Source organism: Cyprinus carpio, chromosome B1, assembly GCF_018340385.1.
Source record: "Cyprinus carpio isolate SPL01 chromosome B1, ASM1834038v1, whole genome shotgun sequence".
Taxonomy (NCBI): Eukaryota; Metazoa; Chordata; class Actinopteri; order Cypriniformes; family Cyprinidae; genus Cyprinus; species Cyprinus carpio.
Genome location: NC_056597.1, coordinates 6,789,006 through 6,808,500, shown reverse-complemented (window position 1 = coordinate 6,808,500; position 19,495 = coordinate 6,789,006). Strand labels below are relative to the sequence as shown.

The 19,495-nt window shown below is 36.3% G+C and overlaps 1 protein-coding gene across 1 annotated transcript in view; it reads left to right on the top strand.

The window, feature by feature from the left end:
• The window catches only part of LOC109058562 (dachshund homolog 1-like), a 52,482-nt gene that overhangs the window by 12,656 nt on the left and 20,331 nt on the right, over positions 1-19,495 (top strand). The window contains exons 2-3 of the mRNA XM_042716379.1: positions 7,964-8,079; positions 12,521-12,646. Coding sequence (XP_042572313.1) covers positions 7,964-8,079; positions 12,521-12,646 — 242 coding nt within the window. The remainder of the gene's footprint in view (positions 1-7,963; positions 8,080-12,520; positions 12,647-19,495) is intronic.

Here is a 19,495-nt window from a genome sequence, read left to right as displayed (position 1 = left end):
AACTGTTCCCTGGTTACAGTATGAACAAATCGACCTGTGAACTTACAGAACTGAACTGATACAATGCATAGCAGTTTGTCAAATAGAGAAAATAGTAGTTTCATTTATTCAGCTGGTACATAAGATGTACACTTTATTGTTTTGTTAATAAAATACTTGATTTCTCTTTTTTCCCAAGCTTGGTTTTGTTACTTGCCTCTTTTCACAAATATGGTGTACTTTTATAGGGTCACAAGTCATGTTTTTGTTTGTAAAGGCCATTGCACACTGAGTTAGAATTTTTCGTATGAGTTTAAAAAAAAAAAAATCATATTCGTCATCCTTTCCTATCAAAATGCATGCTACAGATGTGAAAATGCAGAATATTGATTTACTAACAATGAGCAAATTTAAGAACACAGACGCAACATCTCATTTACATATCGACCAACGCAATATACCAAGCGCAGCGCAAATTAGCGTAGTAAATAAAGAATAAAGAAATAAAGAAGCCACAGTATGTTGAAAAGAACCAGAGGCCAAAAAATGAGGGTTTGCTAGAAGCTTTGATAAACCTGGTATTGCATGACTCCTAGTTGAGGGTTCAAAGTCGTCTTCTATTTTCTGATGCAAATGAAAAATAACATGGCTTGGTAAATAGTATGTTTGGATAATGTGTTCTTCTGGCATTCAAAATTAATTAAAAGGTGTGGAAAAAATCCTCTCCCTTCAACTATGCGCTCTCTGTTTGCTGCGGTGCCTCCTCCAACAATAATTGCAACTATTTCAAGTGCAAAATTTATTTGGGCGTTAAATAATGTCGCAAATGTCAGCAATTTGACGAGCACAAACGTTAGTAAAACGCGTTGCGTGATTCATTTGAATACTCTCCTCGCATAAATTTTGCATTTGAAAGGGAAACTCCTAGAAATGCATATTCAATAAGGTCAGGCGCAAAAATAACTGTCCATGCCTTTTCAGTGCTATTTCATCACTGCGTGTCTTTAGTAAAACCTGACAGTAGAATTTTAATGCCAAAAGATGGTTTGCGCTTGCGCAACCTGTTAGTAAAACTGGCCCACAGTGTTTAAATGATATTAAATTCACTGTTGCAAAAATTACTGTTAGTTATCAAATGGCTATAATACCAATTATAACATTCTAATAGTCTAATACCCAAAGCATAATATTTAAGTTTTCCTGTTTTCTAAACCAATTTAGTGTTTCCTAAATTTGTGACACCCACATAGTACAGTTGGCCTATCTTCATTTGGATTCATTTGGAAGTAAACAATCTGTTTCCATTTTCCCCATTACCTAAAATGATCTAACAAATAAATGTGTTTAATTTTTCTGTCATTAATGGGATTTCTTTTAAGTTCATCAGTAAATACAAACCAAAATTTGGTGCAAAATTTTACTGATATTCAGACAGAATTTGAGCTAAATGTGGAACGATGTTGCTGATTCTGGCATTTCTGTTTAAATTCGATGTGTTCTTCTTCTTCTTTGATAAATTGCATCACACAAATAAGTGTTTAGACAAGTTCTAAACATTGGTAAGGTGGCAAAATTCATCAAATTAAAACCTCATTAGAGAAAACAAATCTCATAATATTTAGTTTGAACTCCTGATTTTTTAAAGGGTTCATCGCATGCCCATTTTCCACAAGTTGATATGATTCTTTAGGGTCTTAATGAAAAGTCTGTATAGTTTGGTTTAAATTTCTCAATGGTAGTGTAAAAAACCCACCTTTTTACCCTGTCAAAAACAGCTTTTTTCAGTGCAAGCTGTTTTCTTGCATGCTGCTTTAAATGTTAATGAGCTCTGCTGATCCCGCCCCTCTCTTCCGAGCTGCTCTCTGAGGGACTGTTTACTTTAGCCGCATTCATAATCAAACATGCTAATTAGAACATTATTAGGAAAGGCGATTTGCAAAGATTCAGTAAAAAACCTTACACTCACACTACACACTACACCTCACACTACAGTTCTTCTTGAGGTGAAGCTGGACCACAAATGATTTGCGCAAAGATAGAAGCATTTAAGTAGATTGGGGCATTCCCTTCAGAAACAAATATAATCCACTGCGTCTTCAGCGGCTCAGATGTAGGGAGTAAATGACGACTATGTTCATTATTACATCCAACAACAAAACACCTCAATCGCTTAGGAGACATTCTTGTCTACACCAGTGGTGAAACAATGGCGGACTGATGAAAGCTTACTCAGGGCGGGTCTAAGGTAAGACACCAGTCCAGACTGTGCTGAAATGCTACTGTCAATCAAACTCTAATGGGAGGGGCATGTTTTTGTGACATCACACAGACATCTGAGATCAGCTCGATTTGAGAAAGGGGAAATGATTTAACGAGTTTTTTTAAAAATAAAACACTGGGTGGATCTTTATTATTATAGGGTGGTTGTGTACACACACTGCCAACACACATTTCAGTTCAAACAGCTTGTAAAAGTGCATGTTGCATCAGATGACCCCTTTAACGGTTTCAGGCCCTATTCAGCCAAAAGATGGCAATCATTTAAAAGTCTCTCAAAACTAGTTGAACTTCAGCTTACCCTGACATGTTTTTAAATGACTGTATAATGTCTTAAACAAAAGCAAGACATGGTGGTGTAATGGTTCACTTCATATGGTACATATTTACTAACATACAAGACAAGTCAACAACTACTAAATGACTCTGTTACACTCATCCTTTGCTCATCGTTAATTGCCGCCTGTTTACATGCTGCAGTTCAGTTTAAATAATTTATTCGATTTTTCAGGCTATCTTTTTTTTTTTCCCCATCAACACATTTGAGAGTATTTACATGATTCTCTGATTAATATTTGAAATAAAATAATGGCCTTTCATAGTTGCTGAAGCTCTGGAGCTATGTAAATTAAATGTAATTTCATCAATCATTTTTTGTTGTAATTGTGTATAATCTGTTATTAGTATAATATGAGTTTTTGTTTATAATGTCAACAGGCTTGTAAAAGCCATCTGGCTGGCTGAAGTACGTTAAAGAGAATATTACAGTAACACACAATCCTAACTGACTCACTGACTGATCTTGTTGAAGTTTGTTGGTGTGGCTGTTTGTGTGTGAATGTGTACGTCTGTTTGAGGAAGCAGTCTGTTTGTAAAATGTTTACAGTACTGCTTTTTTCCATTGCTGTTATTTCCTGTGCATGTGGATATTTGTGTGTGTGCACGTATGCTTTGGGAACAAGAATGTAAAAGTGTCTGTTTGTGTGTGTGTGTGTGTGTGTGTTTGGGACAGATGTTAAGTCTCTGTCTGTCTTTTTCTCTCCCCTTCTGTCTTCGTTCCCCTGTGGGGGCCACAACACTTATTTACATTTCATTCATCACATAGAGCCACAGATTGAAACACAAACAGTGGACTGTTTGGGTTCAGTCTTTCACTGCGATAAGAGCTCTGATTACGCCCCATCATGAAGGAACTTCCTGTTTGAGCCCAGAATAAAGGATGTTTGCTCTTATCCTTTCAGCTGGGCTTTTTTCATCAAAGAACAGTTCCGTCTAAATGTTTTTCCATTTGTTTCAAGCTGTCTTCAATTCATATTAAATGTAAGGTAATGCAAAAAGTTTCCAAAAGTAAGATTATTTTGACACACATTTATTTCTATAGCACTTTATACAATACAGATTACAGTAATAAACAGAAAAATAACAGTGTTTGTGTAGCAAAACTGATTAATTATAAAACAAATACAATTTTAACTGTAAAGCAGCTTTAAAATAGTATCATCTACTGTAACTTAATTAGTTTTAAGTCAAAAATACTATTCAATATTGTTGTATCAACCTAAATACATTAATTTTAACAGAATAAAATCAGGTAGAAATATCTTTTTAAAGTAACATTTGCAGTTTAGCCCTTTTTACAGTGCAATAGTGTCATTATTCAGCTCAATTTAGTTCAATGTTGATTCAGTTCAGTTCAATACATTAGGTGTCAATCTTGCAAAGTCAATTATGAAACAAAGCTGTAAATAAAGCAAAAGATGACTGCAGTAATTTTACAATAAAATATTAATTCATAATTTCATGTTTAATTCAATGTGTTGCTTGTAGTTTCTTTGTTTGTGAAATTTACTAGCAATATATGAGTGAAAACTGTTTCTGAACCAATTTTTTTCAGTGTGTAAAACAGCTCTGGAAGACAAAAGTGTTATTATTCAGCTCTGTTTAGTTATAATTCAGTTCAGTAATAGTGTCAACACTGCAAAGGTCGTCAGTTATGAAACGACTTCAAAGTCAGCTCTATAAAAGACAGTAGTGTCATTATTCAGCTCAATTTAGTTCAAGTTTTGTTCTCATCAGATAGCATCAATGCCATCAAATCAATAATATTACTAAATATTAAGTGTATTTTAAACCCCAACTGAGCAAGTCCAAGATGACACTTACAAAAACTATCAAAACACCCTCCATACTGCAAAAGGAGTGTATAAATTCATTTGAGCTCATTTGACAAATTCACTATTTATGATGAAATTCACCTGTCAGAAAGAGACACACACACACACACACACACACACACACACACACACACACACACTACACATTCTTATTATTTGCTTCATTAACCCTGAATATTAATATGGTCATCCCGGCTTCTCGTTCTTTTCTGATTTGTTTGTTTTCTCCAGCTTATCCAGAACGACAGCTTTACAGTGAAACAGGTAGTTATTATAAAGATAAGGGATTGAGGTATCTGACTCTCGTAGTTCCTTTTTCTGTTTCTGTAATCTAAAGTAATCAGTTTCCTCTGTGAAATACAGTACATCCTGCTCTGACTGCCCTCTCTTATCTCTTTGTGCTGTGGACACAGATCATCACCGTTTAGATGAGTCCCTATTTACTGCTTCCACTGGACATAATAATTGAAAAGTACATCTGAATGTTTGTCAGTGGAATAGAGGAGAATTAGACCCCCCCCCCCCCCCCCCCGCCACATCCTCTATTTCTCTCTGTTTTTCCTCCCTCTTTTGTTTGTGGCAGTGGGCAGCCCAGAGGGGGTTGTGCCCCTTTCATACCCCAGTAATTGATGAATTGTATGTGGTATGCAAATGAGAATCCATAAATCTTATGAATGACAGCTTAATTTATGTGAGCCTTAATGAATGCAGGATTAGATTTTAATTAAATGTCCTCAAAGGCACCCTGAGTTGTACGTTGCATTTTTGTTCTCTCTCTCTCTCTCTCTCTATCTATCTCTCTCTCTCTCTCCCCCTCCGACTCACTCTTTCATAGACTACCATGTTAATCTTAAGTCTTGTTTCCTGTGCACATCTGTCCTCTCAAATGAAGTATCTAGAAAAATTGCTGTGATAAAAAAACTCTTCATTTTGCGAACGGAAGGGGGTCATAGTTAATGAATCATACAGGGAGAGAGAGAGTTAAAATGGTGTCTTATCTGCTGATCTCTCTTTGAATTTCTTGAGTCATTTCCACTGCACGGCTTAACCACATTTAATCTGATTCCATCAGTATCAGTTTAATTAAAATATCGCCCCATTAGGAATTATTAAAAATGTCAGCCTGTTAGGCATTCAGCATGGCTGTATGAGAGAAGACAGTCCTTCACCAGAGCTGCATCATTAGCACTAGAGTTCTAGCACGTCTCTCAGAGTTTGCTGTTATTGTGAACTGAATCAGAACAGCAGTACCGGACAGAAGATGATCATGTTTGTGTGGATATAAAACACAAAACCTCATGGGTTTCAACTGGTTGTTGGAAAAGCTGAGATGGAAAGACCACAGAATGAAATCCACCTGGATCTCATATCTGGAAACACAGATGAGACGTGTGTGTGTGTGTGTGTGTGTGTGTGTGTGAGAGAGAGAGAGTTAATGAGAAGACATGTATTAGGATGTAGGTTTAGAAATGTGCCAGATTCTTAGAAATGCACTCTTTCTATTCATGTAAATTTCATACGGTTGTAAAAACTGTTTTTAAATGTATTTATTTTACCATTTTTTCAAAAAAAGCTGTGACTCTAAAAATCTCTGCAGTATGCGCCTGTATGTATGTTTCATACCGATTACATAATCTGAGAATATTTGTTTTCTATTTGAATTGGTTCATTTAAAAGTTTCACTCGCTATAGATTTATTTTTCATGTCTGTATTAAGGCAAGAATACACAGAGTTTTGAAGTGACGCGCTCAAGTTCACAGAACGAGACGGCAGAAAGCGCATCATGTTTGCTTTCATTATTTTACAAAAGCGCAATGTTTCGTTGTTATTCTGAGTGCACACAAATAAACATAGAGTCTTTACAGATGAAAAAGATGCATTACTCTTATCTGTATGACCAAGAATGACGAAGTATTTTAAGAGCAAATGATCGCACCGGCGCCTCCATCTGTAGTAGCCCAAGCGCACTACTGTTCAGCTTCCACACTCCGCACAAACACGTGAACAGCGCAATTTTTTCTAGGCTAACATTAGATTGAGCTGGCATGTAAAGTTGCTACTACATACATATTTCAGATGATAAGCCATATTTGAGGTCGATAAGTGTTACGTGAGCATATGGATGTCCAGTCTTATACCATATTGCCACATAGACCAGCAGTTAACGATTTGTCAGCCACGGACTGCATGATTTCGCCACTTCGTGTGGATTTTGTTTTATTCTAATTTTTAGTTAGTCGACTATTAGGGGGCAATGCTAATTAAAATATAATTTAGAAATGTCAAAAATGTAATTAGAGGAGGTGCAATAAAGTCAATGTATGTATGAATTTAATTTTATCCTATTTTTATATAAATAAATAGATCCAGACAAAAATTTGCATCCATGTACAACAGCAATCATCTCTGTCAAAGACAAACACACACACTCCTGACTCCTACTGTGTGTGTGTGTGTGTGTGTGTGTGTGTGTGTGTGAGAAATAAACCTGTGATAATCCTCTCCCGTTTCAAAGGTCAGGCGCTGTGATAAAATAGCTATTTTGTTCATTTATTTACTCTCTGCAGTGGACAGATAAAGAAACACTACAATTAGGGAATTGAGAGAGGGAGATTTTAAAAGGGCAAACGGCGGGGAGTTTAATATTTTATGAAGGATGATTGGCGCTCACGAGCAATGGGGGAGGTGTGAGCGGAGGATCTGCATGAAATAGAGGACTTTTTTCTGGAATGCTCAGCAAAATGATAAAGACATTTTTTAAAAAGTAAATGCTTTCCATTAAATGTTTTCTTAAAACCTGACACCTATTCAGTTGCAGATAAAAGATACACAAGAATCAAAACAATCAGAGGTGCATCATGTTGAGTCAAAAAGGTGAAAATGGACCATTTCCTCTCCTATTCAGACTCAATTAGGTGAACTTGGTTGATAGAGACTTAAGTTAATGCAGATGTTATTTGTGTGTTCTTCTGAGAGCCATGGCTGATTTTAACGCATGTAAACTCAACAAATTTAACTTGCACATGAATGCGCAGGAGCAGGTAACAAGGTGTGCAGCATGCATTATACATGAGCAAAAAATCGGCTGATTATGGAAAAGGGAGATGAGTCTACTTTGTGATCTAATTAGAGAGAAAAAAAAAGATAAGGGAGGGGGTACAGGAGATGGCAGAAAAGACTGTCCTTGAGAGTATTTACTGACGCATGCTAGTATGCATAGTAGATTAGTCCAACTCTGAATAAAAATATGTGTGTATGAGTGTGCAAGCTATGCCTTGATTTAAAAAAAATATGGGAGACTGGGACTAGTTGTCACACATTTTACTGCAGTGAACATTTGACAACTAGCCTCAGGCCTACTTGGTAGTTTCTAATCATTCTTTACCTTGTCTACACTTCTGGTGAATGACATGATGCAGCAAAAATACAACATTCCCATTATAATTAACAAAAATGTCTACACTGCAATTTCCAATGCGCAACATGCAACCAAATAGAAAAAGTTGTCTGACATTTGGTGTCCATCTTTCAGCTCCAGACCTGGCAGACCTCCTAAACGAACCCAGAGCATGACAACACCCGAGAGCCCTCACATCCTGCCCCACTCCGTCTCCGGACTCATGTCCTCAGGAATGATGTCTCACACTGGTAAGAAAATGAGGAAATGCTCCTGCCTCTCTGTTACTGCCAGAACAAACAAATCTCATTCCTTCTCAAATGAGAAAAGCAGAATTTGGGACTTATAATTAAAAGTAAAAGGAGAATAGGAAAAGGAAGTAGTCAGTTAATGGTTTAAATGAAGAATTACACTGTGTCCTAACCAGAAGTGATACGATATAATTCCAGCAACAAGATATTTGTCTGATATTAAGATATTAGCCAATCAGAAGAGCATGTGGGCGGAGTCTCTGTGCAAGTACAAGTGTCTCATGCTGTGTCCCAATTTGCCTACAATATGTCCTAAAAGTATGAACATACGTTTGAGTATGTAACAGAATAGTAAGCAAGCTTTGGGACATACTACTTCATCATAACTGCGTCTTTAACGGATGCTCTGTTGCTTAGTTATGTGCATCCTGTCACCTTTTAAACTGCCCTGTCAATTAACCTGTCAAAGTTAACATTATCCATATTTTGTTTGATTTAATTTCCTACCGTATTGGATTTAATAAATATTTTTTCAACAGTTTAGCTATTGATTATTTATCACTCAAACCCCTTCTCTTCCCGTCCCTCGGTGTCGCATATCTGCCATGTTTGTAGTTTTTTATCACTTTTTAGGCTTGTTTGTAGTTCTAATTGAATCCTCGTCCACTGCGCAATTTGTTGTGGGCTATATTAGCCATTAGAGTGTGTATCGATCTGCACTTTGAATTTCTACTGGAACTAGTAAACCATCCAGGTACCTTTGGAATACTCATTTCAACATACTACAATCTGGGACATACTAATTATAATTTTGAATACTATTTAGGATGGATAGTTTAGTTTGCAAATTGTGATGCAGCATCACACTTACAACAAAAAATAAAAGTAAATCTGTATCACCTTTGTGGGTGTATTGCTTATTGTGGCATTGAGTGGCGTCTAGTTAGGACTTTAGGCTGAAACAGGAAATATGGTGATTTATGTAAGATTCATGGAAGAAATGTGTGATTTCTGCCTCACTAGCATCACAAAATGCAACTGAAATAATAATAATGATAAAAAATGACTGTTTTCAAATAGGTTTCCCAAACACTGCAATTGGTTGGTTAAAATGATAGCTCCACCCACACACACTATTGGCTGAGCCATTGTTGCTGAGCTGGAATGAACAGGATGCTCAAACAAAAAATACTTTGAGCTTTACAGAGCCACAGTGTTTAAACTTTTAGGGGGAATCAGCCTACGAATGGCTTCCTTACAGTTTTCTCTACATGCTAATGCTTTGAAGGTGCTGTATGTAAGTTTTTGACTCTACTAAAGCATAAAAATACCACAATATATTTGCAGATATTTAAGAAACATGCTAAGTTAACATGTTTATCTGAAAATTAATGCTACAGTCAGTTATTCTCCTTTGATATTGTGCGTTCCAGGCCGGAATGTCAGTCTCTGTTTTGGTTTGTGAAACCTGCCCACTGCCAGTTTACCCAATTGTATTTCAGCACCCCTGGTTGCCAGTTGGTGGAAAATACAGCATATTTAATTTTGTTAATCTTGGTTTGCAGTTGTTGGTGTTGGTGTTGTATTTCTTGTATTTTGGGTGTGCCAAGTCTGAGGAGGAAGGGCCGGTTGAAAAAACCCTCTCCAATATTTTGAATTTGGACTGCAATACCTAGTTCAACCACTTGGTGTCAATCCTACATACAGCGCTTTTAATATAAAACTAACTTCAATTCAGTTTTCTTTATCTTTTTAATTCAGTTGCTTGAAATAGTGCTTATTTTTACAGACCAGTTGAAGCCTGTTATATTTCTGTGTCAGTCACTTTAAACAGCAATTATCTGAAGTGACGCAAATAAACAATCTGACTCATGCTGTGCTGTGGAAAAGACCAAAGCCAACAAAACACAGCTATTGTTTCCACACTTACAATGCAGGTTTGCCCGGTCTTGCCAACTCTAATTTGCCCTTTATTGTGTTGTGATATTATGATTAAAACCTATTAGATTTTGCCTGGAGATATGTTCACCTCAGCCTCTGTGGTGTCAGCTCTCCTCTTGCTCAAAAGAGCGTCGCTTAAAGCATCACAACTTCTGTCCATCCTGCATCCTGAAGCTAAATGCACTGACTTCTAAGCTGCCCTTCTCTTTGTGTATGTGCGTGCTTGGTCTGCTCGTTACGACTTCTCAAAGAGAGCCTGAAAAGGGCTGCACGTTTGTACTTGTTTAGAATGAGCAGGTGATGGAGAGAGAAAGAGTGAGAGGGAGAAAGAAAATGCTCAATAGCACAGGCCTCTTTTATCTTCGGCAGAGGTCACACTATCAGTGTCAGCCACAGAGATGGGAACTCAAAGGCCACTAGGGAGATAGACAGAGAGAGAGAGAGGACAGTTTTTTCCCTCTTTGAGTGGATTGCAGTCTGAGAGTGGGGAATGCTTTGATATCGTCCTCTTCACAGGCTGAATAGGGACCTTGGCTTTCATGCTCTGATCTTGACATTTAGTGAAAGCATTTGGAGAGCAACTGAGAAAGTGAGACAAAAAACACCCCGCTCCTAAAGCTCACTGCCAGAGCTTGCCTCATATTTGCACATAACTGTTGTGAGTTGCAGCCAAATGCCAGTGTACGAAAAGCTCTAGAACTACATTTGAGAGTGGTTTGCCCTGACTAGAGGACAGACTTTAAAAGGATAGATCTTAAACACATCGGAACTGGATGTTTCACAAAGTCAGTGTCCGGGATGAACAGCCATATTCTGATTAATTCTGTTTGTCTGTATGAAAAAATAAGTCAAGCCAAAGTTGATGCAATGTTTTTTAATAAATGAGTCAAAATAAGGCATTGTTCATCTGACTTACTTTAACCAACCAACAGCGGCATGTTTAGTAGAGCAGCATTTTGGTTGTTGTCACATGACTGAATGGGAAGTTACAGTTGTTCTGGTACAAAAACAGTTAGAGGATCTTAAAAATTTGGATTGCACATGCTTAAATGTCATTTAATTAATCCCCCAAAACACAACATGCACATGAAACAAGCTGTGTGGAGGAGCATGGATATTGCATTTATTACACATGTTTGCACCTGACCTTTTGCACACTACAGGTGAATAAAGACTTAAGAAAAAATACTTTGAAATTCCTTTGAAACTTTTACTAGTTAATACTCTTTTTATTACAACATTTGTTGTGTTACAAACTGGCCCAAAACTGCATATTCAAAATATATAAGATTAGGAACACTACTCATGTTTTCACAAATTGTGTAAAAAAAATCAAAAATTAAGAATTATGTTTTTGTGCATGTATGATGAGTGGAATTCATAAGCAAAGTGCTGAAATACACAAATTTAGAATCACTGCCTATTCAGTGCAGGCTCTGGTAATTGATGTGTGCATTAGTGTGGATACAAAAAACCAACAAAAAAACTTTTTGTAAACATTTCTATTATATATTGTAGTTAAAAATGTATTATGGAGTTCTGTACAATTTATTCTTTTACAGCATTTATTAAGCTTAGTTAATTTCAACATAACATAATACATTTTAACATTTCAGGTTGTGTAAATTACTAAATTATAAGATTCATAAATATATAAATTACTTTTTCTGTTTCTCATTCTCCAAAAACTAAATAACATGGGAAAAAAAGCTACATCCCAAAACATTTTCACTGTTCCCCAGGGGGCTATATTAGAATGATCTCAGTCTAAAAACAACTTTAACAAAACAACCTTTATTTTGCCTTACTGAGATCTTTTTAAAGCTAGTGGAAGAGGAAAGAGAGTAGCATGCAATAGAGTTGCATGGCTAGAAGCAGCTCTCTGTGCAATGAAGGGAAGCTAATTTAATTTTAATTGAATTATAACATGTGTGCACTGGGGGTACACACACATACACACACACACACACACACACACACACAGTTAACAAGGGTTATTGGAGACTTGTGACAATGGGCAGGTGCCAGGCAGCCTGAGTTATCAGCGTAAGACGGGGAGCAGGTCTCATCTTACAGATGTCACCTCGTTCAGCTGATCCAGGACCTGCTCTTTAAAGCTGGTGTCTCGTGGTAGATAGACGGAGGTATTAGTCAATGGACTGACTGCAGAACAGTGACGTGGGCCAGACTGTAGCTTTGGGATGACGCTGTGGGTAATAATAGACCTGTTGTTATCATCTAATGTTACAGTGCCAGTGTGCTCTTCTGTCAAATTCAATTATGGGATGTGAAATATTCATAATTGCTTTCACAAAAGCATTTGAATGAGGCACATTTTTGGAAAAGCAGTGAGGTGAATCTGTTAACAATTATTCATATTCACATATTCTCACGAGATTTAGGCAGCTGAAGTGATAGAATTGTTTTGGAAAAGGCAAAGAAAACGTAATGATTATGAATTGACACCTTTTCTTTCTCTCTCTCTTTAATACTCTGATAGGCCTAACAGCTGCCACACTTGCTGAAGCCATGAAGAAGAAGATCAAATTGGAGGTGATGAATAGTTACCATGGCAATAATAACCACGGCACTGATTCTGAGAATGGTGACATCACCTCCAGCATGGGTAAGTGTCAGTTCCTCTCTTAAACTGAAGCTCATATGTCAAACTATCCTAAATGCTCAGACCCTATGAAACCTGGTCCAACACTATTTGTATATATTAGTGATGTCAAATGATTAATTGCAATTAATCGCATCCAAAATAAAAGTTTTTGTTTACATAATATATGTGTGTGTGTACTGTGTATATTTATTAAGTATATATACACACAGACACATTCAGTATATATTTTAAAAATATTAACATGTATTTATGTTTATATTTATATTCATATAATTTATATTGTATATAAATATATTTAATATATAAACATAAAATATTTTTCTTAAATATATACAGTACATGCATGTATGTGTATTTATATATACATAATAAATATACCCAGTACACATATATATATTATGTAAACAAAAACTTTTATTTTGGATGCGATTAATCGCGATTAATCATTTGACAGCACAATATATACATTTTTGGGTGAATGATCTAATCTCAACGGTTAACAACCCACTAGAAGTTATTTCCAGTATGGAGCTAAAAAATCAGAGTCTGTTTACACTAAACGATTTTCTATGAAATCTGTCAATTTAAATCTGCAGACTGGCTTTGACTTTTGGCAACTATTGTCGACTTCTCTGGACTGTAATTTGGCGCAAAAATTCCAGCCTTTACAATAACACCACAAACACTCCCCTGTCTGTCACTGGTTAGAACTACAGGAAGTCATGCGCATACGAAACTCATTGTCATTGGTTGTGCCAGTGGTGTCATGTTGGGACACTTAAACATACAGTTTGCTATACAGTATTTACTTTTTAAAAAACAAGTATGAATCATTTAAAAAAATAATTTTAAAGTAAAAAATTACATACTGTAGCTTTAATAAAAGAGAGAAATTACCACTATTCTATTGCGCAGTGCTTATTTTCCAGAAACTGTCCATTGATGCGCTGCTTATTTTTCACAAAAACTATGCATTGTAAGCAGATTTAAGCAAGAAAATACCATGAAAATGAGGTTGTGACCTTTCTGTGGAGAAAAAGTGAAAACGGAGGCCAGGATGTCACAGCGAGAGGGATAAGTGTGAATAAGATTAGCCAGGTTTTACCCACAAATGCTAATAAGACAGAGCTTTTTTTATCTTCAGCAATTTAAAGTGAGAATAACCTTGAGTGTGGACTCTTGGTGTGGAATATTAATACAGCTGAAGAGAGCTGAGTGGTGCAGAACAGCTCTTTTCAACTTTCTTTCCTTTATCGTTATATCCATCTTCAAAATGTCTGTCTCTTTCCATCTCTCAGATTCGGTGGTGTGTAATTTTAATACTGACACAATGACGGCTTTGTCTGGTGAACTGATCTGAAAATATCAGTCTCTCATGCCTGTGTTTTGAACGTGAACCCTCATCCACTGGTCATATAATTATTTACATTTGACAAACACAAACTGCTCCCAGAATAGTACTCTAAGAAATGTGATACATCTAAACCCTGAAGACTGAACAGATCTGTAGGGATGTGTGGCATGTATGAGGCTGGCTAGACAGATACGGCAGTCTTAGAGCGGAACTCCAGTGGCTCTGATCCAGTTGGTGATTGGGACACTGTTTTTAGCAGCTCCCCCTCTGCCATGATTACCAGGATATGAGCTCATCTCTGGTTAAATAGAAGTTCTTATAACAGCTGTGCCCCTGAGCAGGAAGTGGAGGGCTCTGGATATAGTCACACCGTCCTGTGAAGGAGGAATTTAGAGAGGATGTGTGTTGTTGAAGTTAAGTTGGTAAAAGACAGCATGAAGCTAGGTGTATTGTATACAAGCGCTTTTTAGATATGAAATTCTCAACACGTTTTGCTTCAGAAAATTGATTTTACATTGGAAATTGAGTGGTGAGCCAACACGAAAAAGCAAAAACATTGAAATTTATTAATATATTTAAAATACCAATATTTATTCATGTTCTTTTATTAATGGTAATTTATTATCATTACCATGAAAACTCAAGAAGCTTGTCTTCATAAATTGAGTATTTGGCCTCTTGAGAGTCTTTTTTTTTTTCATAAGCTAATAATTTAATGCATTCATGTTATTTATTTATTTAATTATTTTGAAGAACAAGCTAAAATACTAAAGTTATTCCAAAATGCCATTGAGTGTGATAGGACACATCTTTTGACATTAACACAAAAGTGTCTTCCCCCATGTTTAAGTTAGATCTATAATATCCATCCATTTTTTTTAACCACTTGTGTATCCCAGCCCATACCACAGTTTTCTGCCATGTATAATATAATATAATATAATATAATATAATATAGAGAAGAGAAGAGAAGAGAAGAGAAGAGAAGAGAAGAGAAGAGAAGAGAAGAGAAGAGAAGAGAAGAGAAGAGGTAAAGATGGAGGACGTCAAGTCAACAAATATGTTGTAGTCTCCAGGGCTGCAGTTCCTCGAGCACATCCACATGTCCATTAGAGCCTGTCTCTCACTCTCATGGGACTGAGCTGACAGATAAGCCGAACTTCCCCAAAAATTGTAATGGAAAAGAAATGGGATTCCTGCAGAACATAATCAGGAATAATTGGATGATAAAAGAAGAACAGTTAATGAAGTGGAACATTTCCCCCTTTTTTCCTTTTAATTCCTATAACATCATTTTAGAATCAGCAAAGAAATGAAACATGAATAAAGAAAGTTCTCAGAGGAGTCACTGAACAAAAGATGACATCACTGGAGTGGTGCGGACTTTCCTCAAAAATTCTTCACTGATGAAAAGAATTTTTTTAGTGCTGAGTCATTAACAGCATCATAATTTCATCAGTACTGCAGACAATAACCAGTAGTGACCAGGAGACTATGACGCAATCAGTTTAAGTCTTCTAATCACTTTAAATAATAAACAGATTTAATTTAGGATTTTACTTCCATATAAACAGTGATTAACATGCATACATAGACCCTATCAAATATGGAAAACAGAAGCTCTAACATGCTTTCTTGATTTGAGAATCATTGAGGTTTGTTGTTGTGCGTCAACTAAACATGTTTTAGCATCAAATATGCCCATGTGAGCTTCCGTTTATATTTTCTGTACACCCTCAGAATAAAAAAGAAATTAAATCTGTTAATATAAAGCAATTAAGGGTTGGTGGGAGAGAGTGACTAAATGATGACAGATTTTTCCCTAGATTAACTATTAACTTTGTGCATTGGAAATAGTCTTAAATATTCTTATAAGACAAAAGCCCAGATTTAGACAAAGACTTTAGGATCTGAATTCCAGACTAAAGCCATGTGTCAAGACCAAAAGTCAATTGAGTTGTAGGGATAAAAGAATGGTGCATTTTACTGCATTTGTGTCACAAAAGTTTCATCCATTACAGCAAAATGCATAATTAGATGTAGTCTTGACTCATAAGTGAATGGGGATGTAATGTTATCATTAATAAAACTTTTTTCTTTTGTTTTCAGCACTTTGGGTTGAATTTAGGTTTTCTTTCCATTTATGAAGCTGTCGTATGGAATACAGTGACCTTTAGGAAAAAGGGCTAAAACATGAGACAGATAAAATGGGACAAGACTGGTACACTGAGTGAGCGCTTTTTATAATTAGAGTCATAGAGACTGGTGTGAAAGCAAAGGGAGAGTTTGTTGAGTTGAATTGAGTTGAAATGTGGTTGTGAACTCTTGGACAACCTTGAAGAAAGATGACAGATTTGATAAGTAGCAATATGTTTGGTTGCAGCTAACTGGAACTAAAATGAATGTGTAATTTCTGCACTGCGAGAGGTACAAAACAGAATCACAGCTAGTGAGTTAGTCCCGTCACAAAGTCATGCTTCTGGTTGACCCTATGTTGTTAGGTTCAAGACCAAGAGATCACTTTTTGGCTGGTTAGCAAAGTCCTGTTAGATTTTTTGTGTGTGTGACCATATTCCTACACACCCACAAATACAATGCCAATCAAAAGTTTGGGATCTATTCTTTACTTTTTTTTCTTGAAGTATTAAAATGAAGAAGAAGATAATGTAAATTATTTATGTGACTGTGAAGCTGAATTTTCAGCATCATAACTCCAGTCTTCAGTGTCACATGATCCTTCAGAAACCATTCTAATATGCAGATTTGGTCGTCAAGTAACACTTCTTATTATTACAAATAAAAATGCCTGTGCTATTTTAAAAAGCTGTGATATATGTGTTGTTACTTGAATAGAAGTCATCCTCCATACTTGAGCACTATCTAGCACTTAATATTTAAAGATGACATTAACAGGTGTTAATAAGAATGGACAAATGAAATATTTGTCTTAGTTAATTAGTTTATTAAAATAATAGTATTGACTCACATTGACATGTCTCCCTAATATGAGTGTATTTTCAGTAAAATGACCATACAAAGATTTTATTTGTATGTTTGTGCTTTAGTAATGTGTATGTGTTTTTGTGCACGTTTTTTCCACAGTGTGTGTGTGTTTTGGATTACATGCAGCAGATGCCTGATGCTCATTGTAAACACAAGTAATCACAAGCAGCTGGTCGGGACGACTGCCTCTCTGAGTCAGTGTGTGTATGTGTGAAGTTCTCTGTCTTGAGCACTCAATAATTCTGCTGCGTGTTGCTCTGACCAGACAAACAGTGGGAGTGTGGGAGAGCACTGTAGTTCAGCACACTGCCTGTTAATACTTCCTTCTTCAATTTTGCCCTGAGCAAATCTTATATTCTGTATTAAGAATGAATTTTGAGCTCAATTTATTTCTTTTCTCAGCCATAAGTCATCTCATCTCTTACAGCCAAAGACTGAAAATCGCATCCTCCCAAGTTCTTCTCATCTACGTATCAAAATATCTGTGCATTCATTAACTTTCCCCGAATGAGGCCCCAAAACCCTTCAAGGGCCTCACCACATAACCCCTTTTTCCATCTCTCTTTTTTATCCCTCTCTCTTCCCCACTGCGGTTGTTGTTGCTTGTTTTGTGATTATTTCCATAAGGGAAGTAACTCAGCAGTAAGCACATGGAGGCATCATTAATTTCATCTAAAGGAGAAACATGACTTCCGGTTTTCCATAATCCCCTCCCCCATTCCCTGCTGACGGGAATGTGGAAATTACTCCATGGTGTCTAACCACTACAAAGACCAGACCTAAACGCACAGACTGAACACCTAGACCACAGCTGCTTACTGGCAACCACACCTTTGTCTGGGAAATAAAGCTCGTCTATCGCTACTGTTTTATATACGGCTGTCAGTCTGGAACACGTTAAATGTCTTTAATGGGGAAATTGAGAAAACAAATAGTCTTATCGTAGGTTAATATTTAATCGGAGATATTGAAGTGTGTGAGAAATAGAAGTGGGATCAGTTCTGTCAGGCCAGCAAATGCTTCTCAGATGTGTGTGTCACAGATAGATTCTCTTCCTTTCTCACACACCTGCCGGTGGTCTCTGTCTCAGGGGAGGTTGGCCTGAGGAAAAGAAAGCTGCTGCGTTACCTGCAGGGGATTCAGCACATGAGCAGGAACTTTTATGACTGAGATTAAAGTAGCAATAAAGAGGAAAGGGTTTCCAGTAGCACTAGGAAAATCGGAAGCCTCATGTCTGTGTATAATTAATCTAACTTTTGAAGATTTTTTGTTTTTATTTTTTTATCTGTTGACCCACAAGAAAATGAGAGGATTCTTAGCAAACAGTAATTCTACTGAAATACCAAAATACCTTGGCATAATTTGTCATATTCCAAGAATAGGGTATAAAATAAGGCAGAATGAGTAACAAGGTTGCAAGTATAACTAGATTGCAAATTTAAAAAAAAGGGGATATCTAGTACCAAATGTTAATTTATAGTTATCGATAAATTTGAGAGTTGTTTGAAAATTTGAGAGTTGTTTGATAATTTTTCTTATAAAAACTTGGGTCGCTGAGCTAAATGTTTGAAAATAAGGAATTCAGTCTACACTATAGTTATGAAGAAATTAAGAAAATTATAGATTTTTTACTGGTTGAAATGATGTTATGAATGTCCCAAAGGAATGTTACTTTTTTGTATTAGGGGAAATCATACCTTGCTGGGTTACTGGGCTGCATGAAAAATGTGTGATATTTTTTGTCATTCATTCGTTTATTTATTTGTTTATTTATTTCAATATTTAAAGGGATACTCCACCCCAAAATGAAAATTTTGTCATTAATCACTTACCCCCCATGTCGTTCCAAACACGTAAAAGCTTCGTTCGTCTTCGGAACACAATTGAAGATATTTTGGATGAAAACCGGAAAATGCGTTTCTATGTGTATTTAGCTTTGATTTGAAAGAAAACAGCGCATCCTTGTGGCGCGGAAGATACAGAAGAGCATACACCGCATACGGTAATATGGAGAGACACAGAGGAGACTGTTGATAAAGGAGTTGTTGAATAAAGTTATTTTTATTTTCTTCGCTTAAAAAAGTGTTCCCGTCGCTTCATATAACCCATTGCACGTGAGATGGCAGATGAGAGTATTCTGACAACAACTTTAATTCCTTTTATGGACCTTGACACTGTTATTTACTTGGCAGTCTATGGGACAGTAACAGGCCTCCCGGTTTTCATCCAAAATATCTTAAATTGTGTTCCGAAGACGAACAAAGCTTTTACACTTTTGGAACGACATGGGGGTAAGTGATTAATGACAAAATTTTCATTTTGGGGTGGAGTATCCCTTTAACCAATTATTTTATTACAATGCAATGCCAAATTTGTGACATTGTTGCATGATTTTAAATATTAGATGCAGTTGAAAAGGTATAAGACTATGGTCCAAGACCATATTTTATATGACTTGTCAAATCCAAGTCCAGGGCAAGTCCAAATACTCT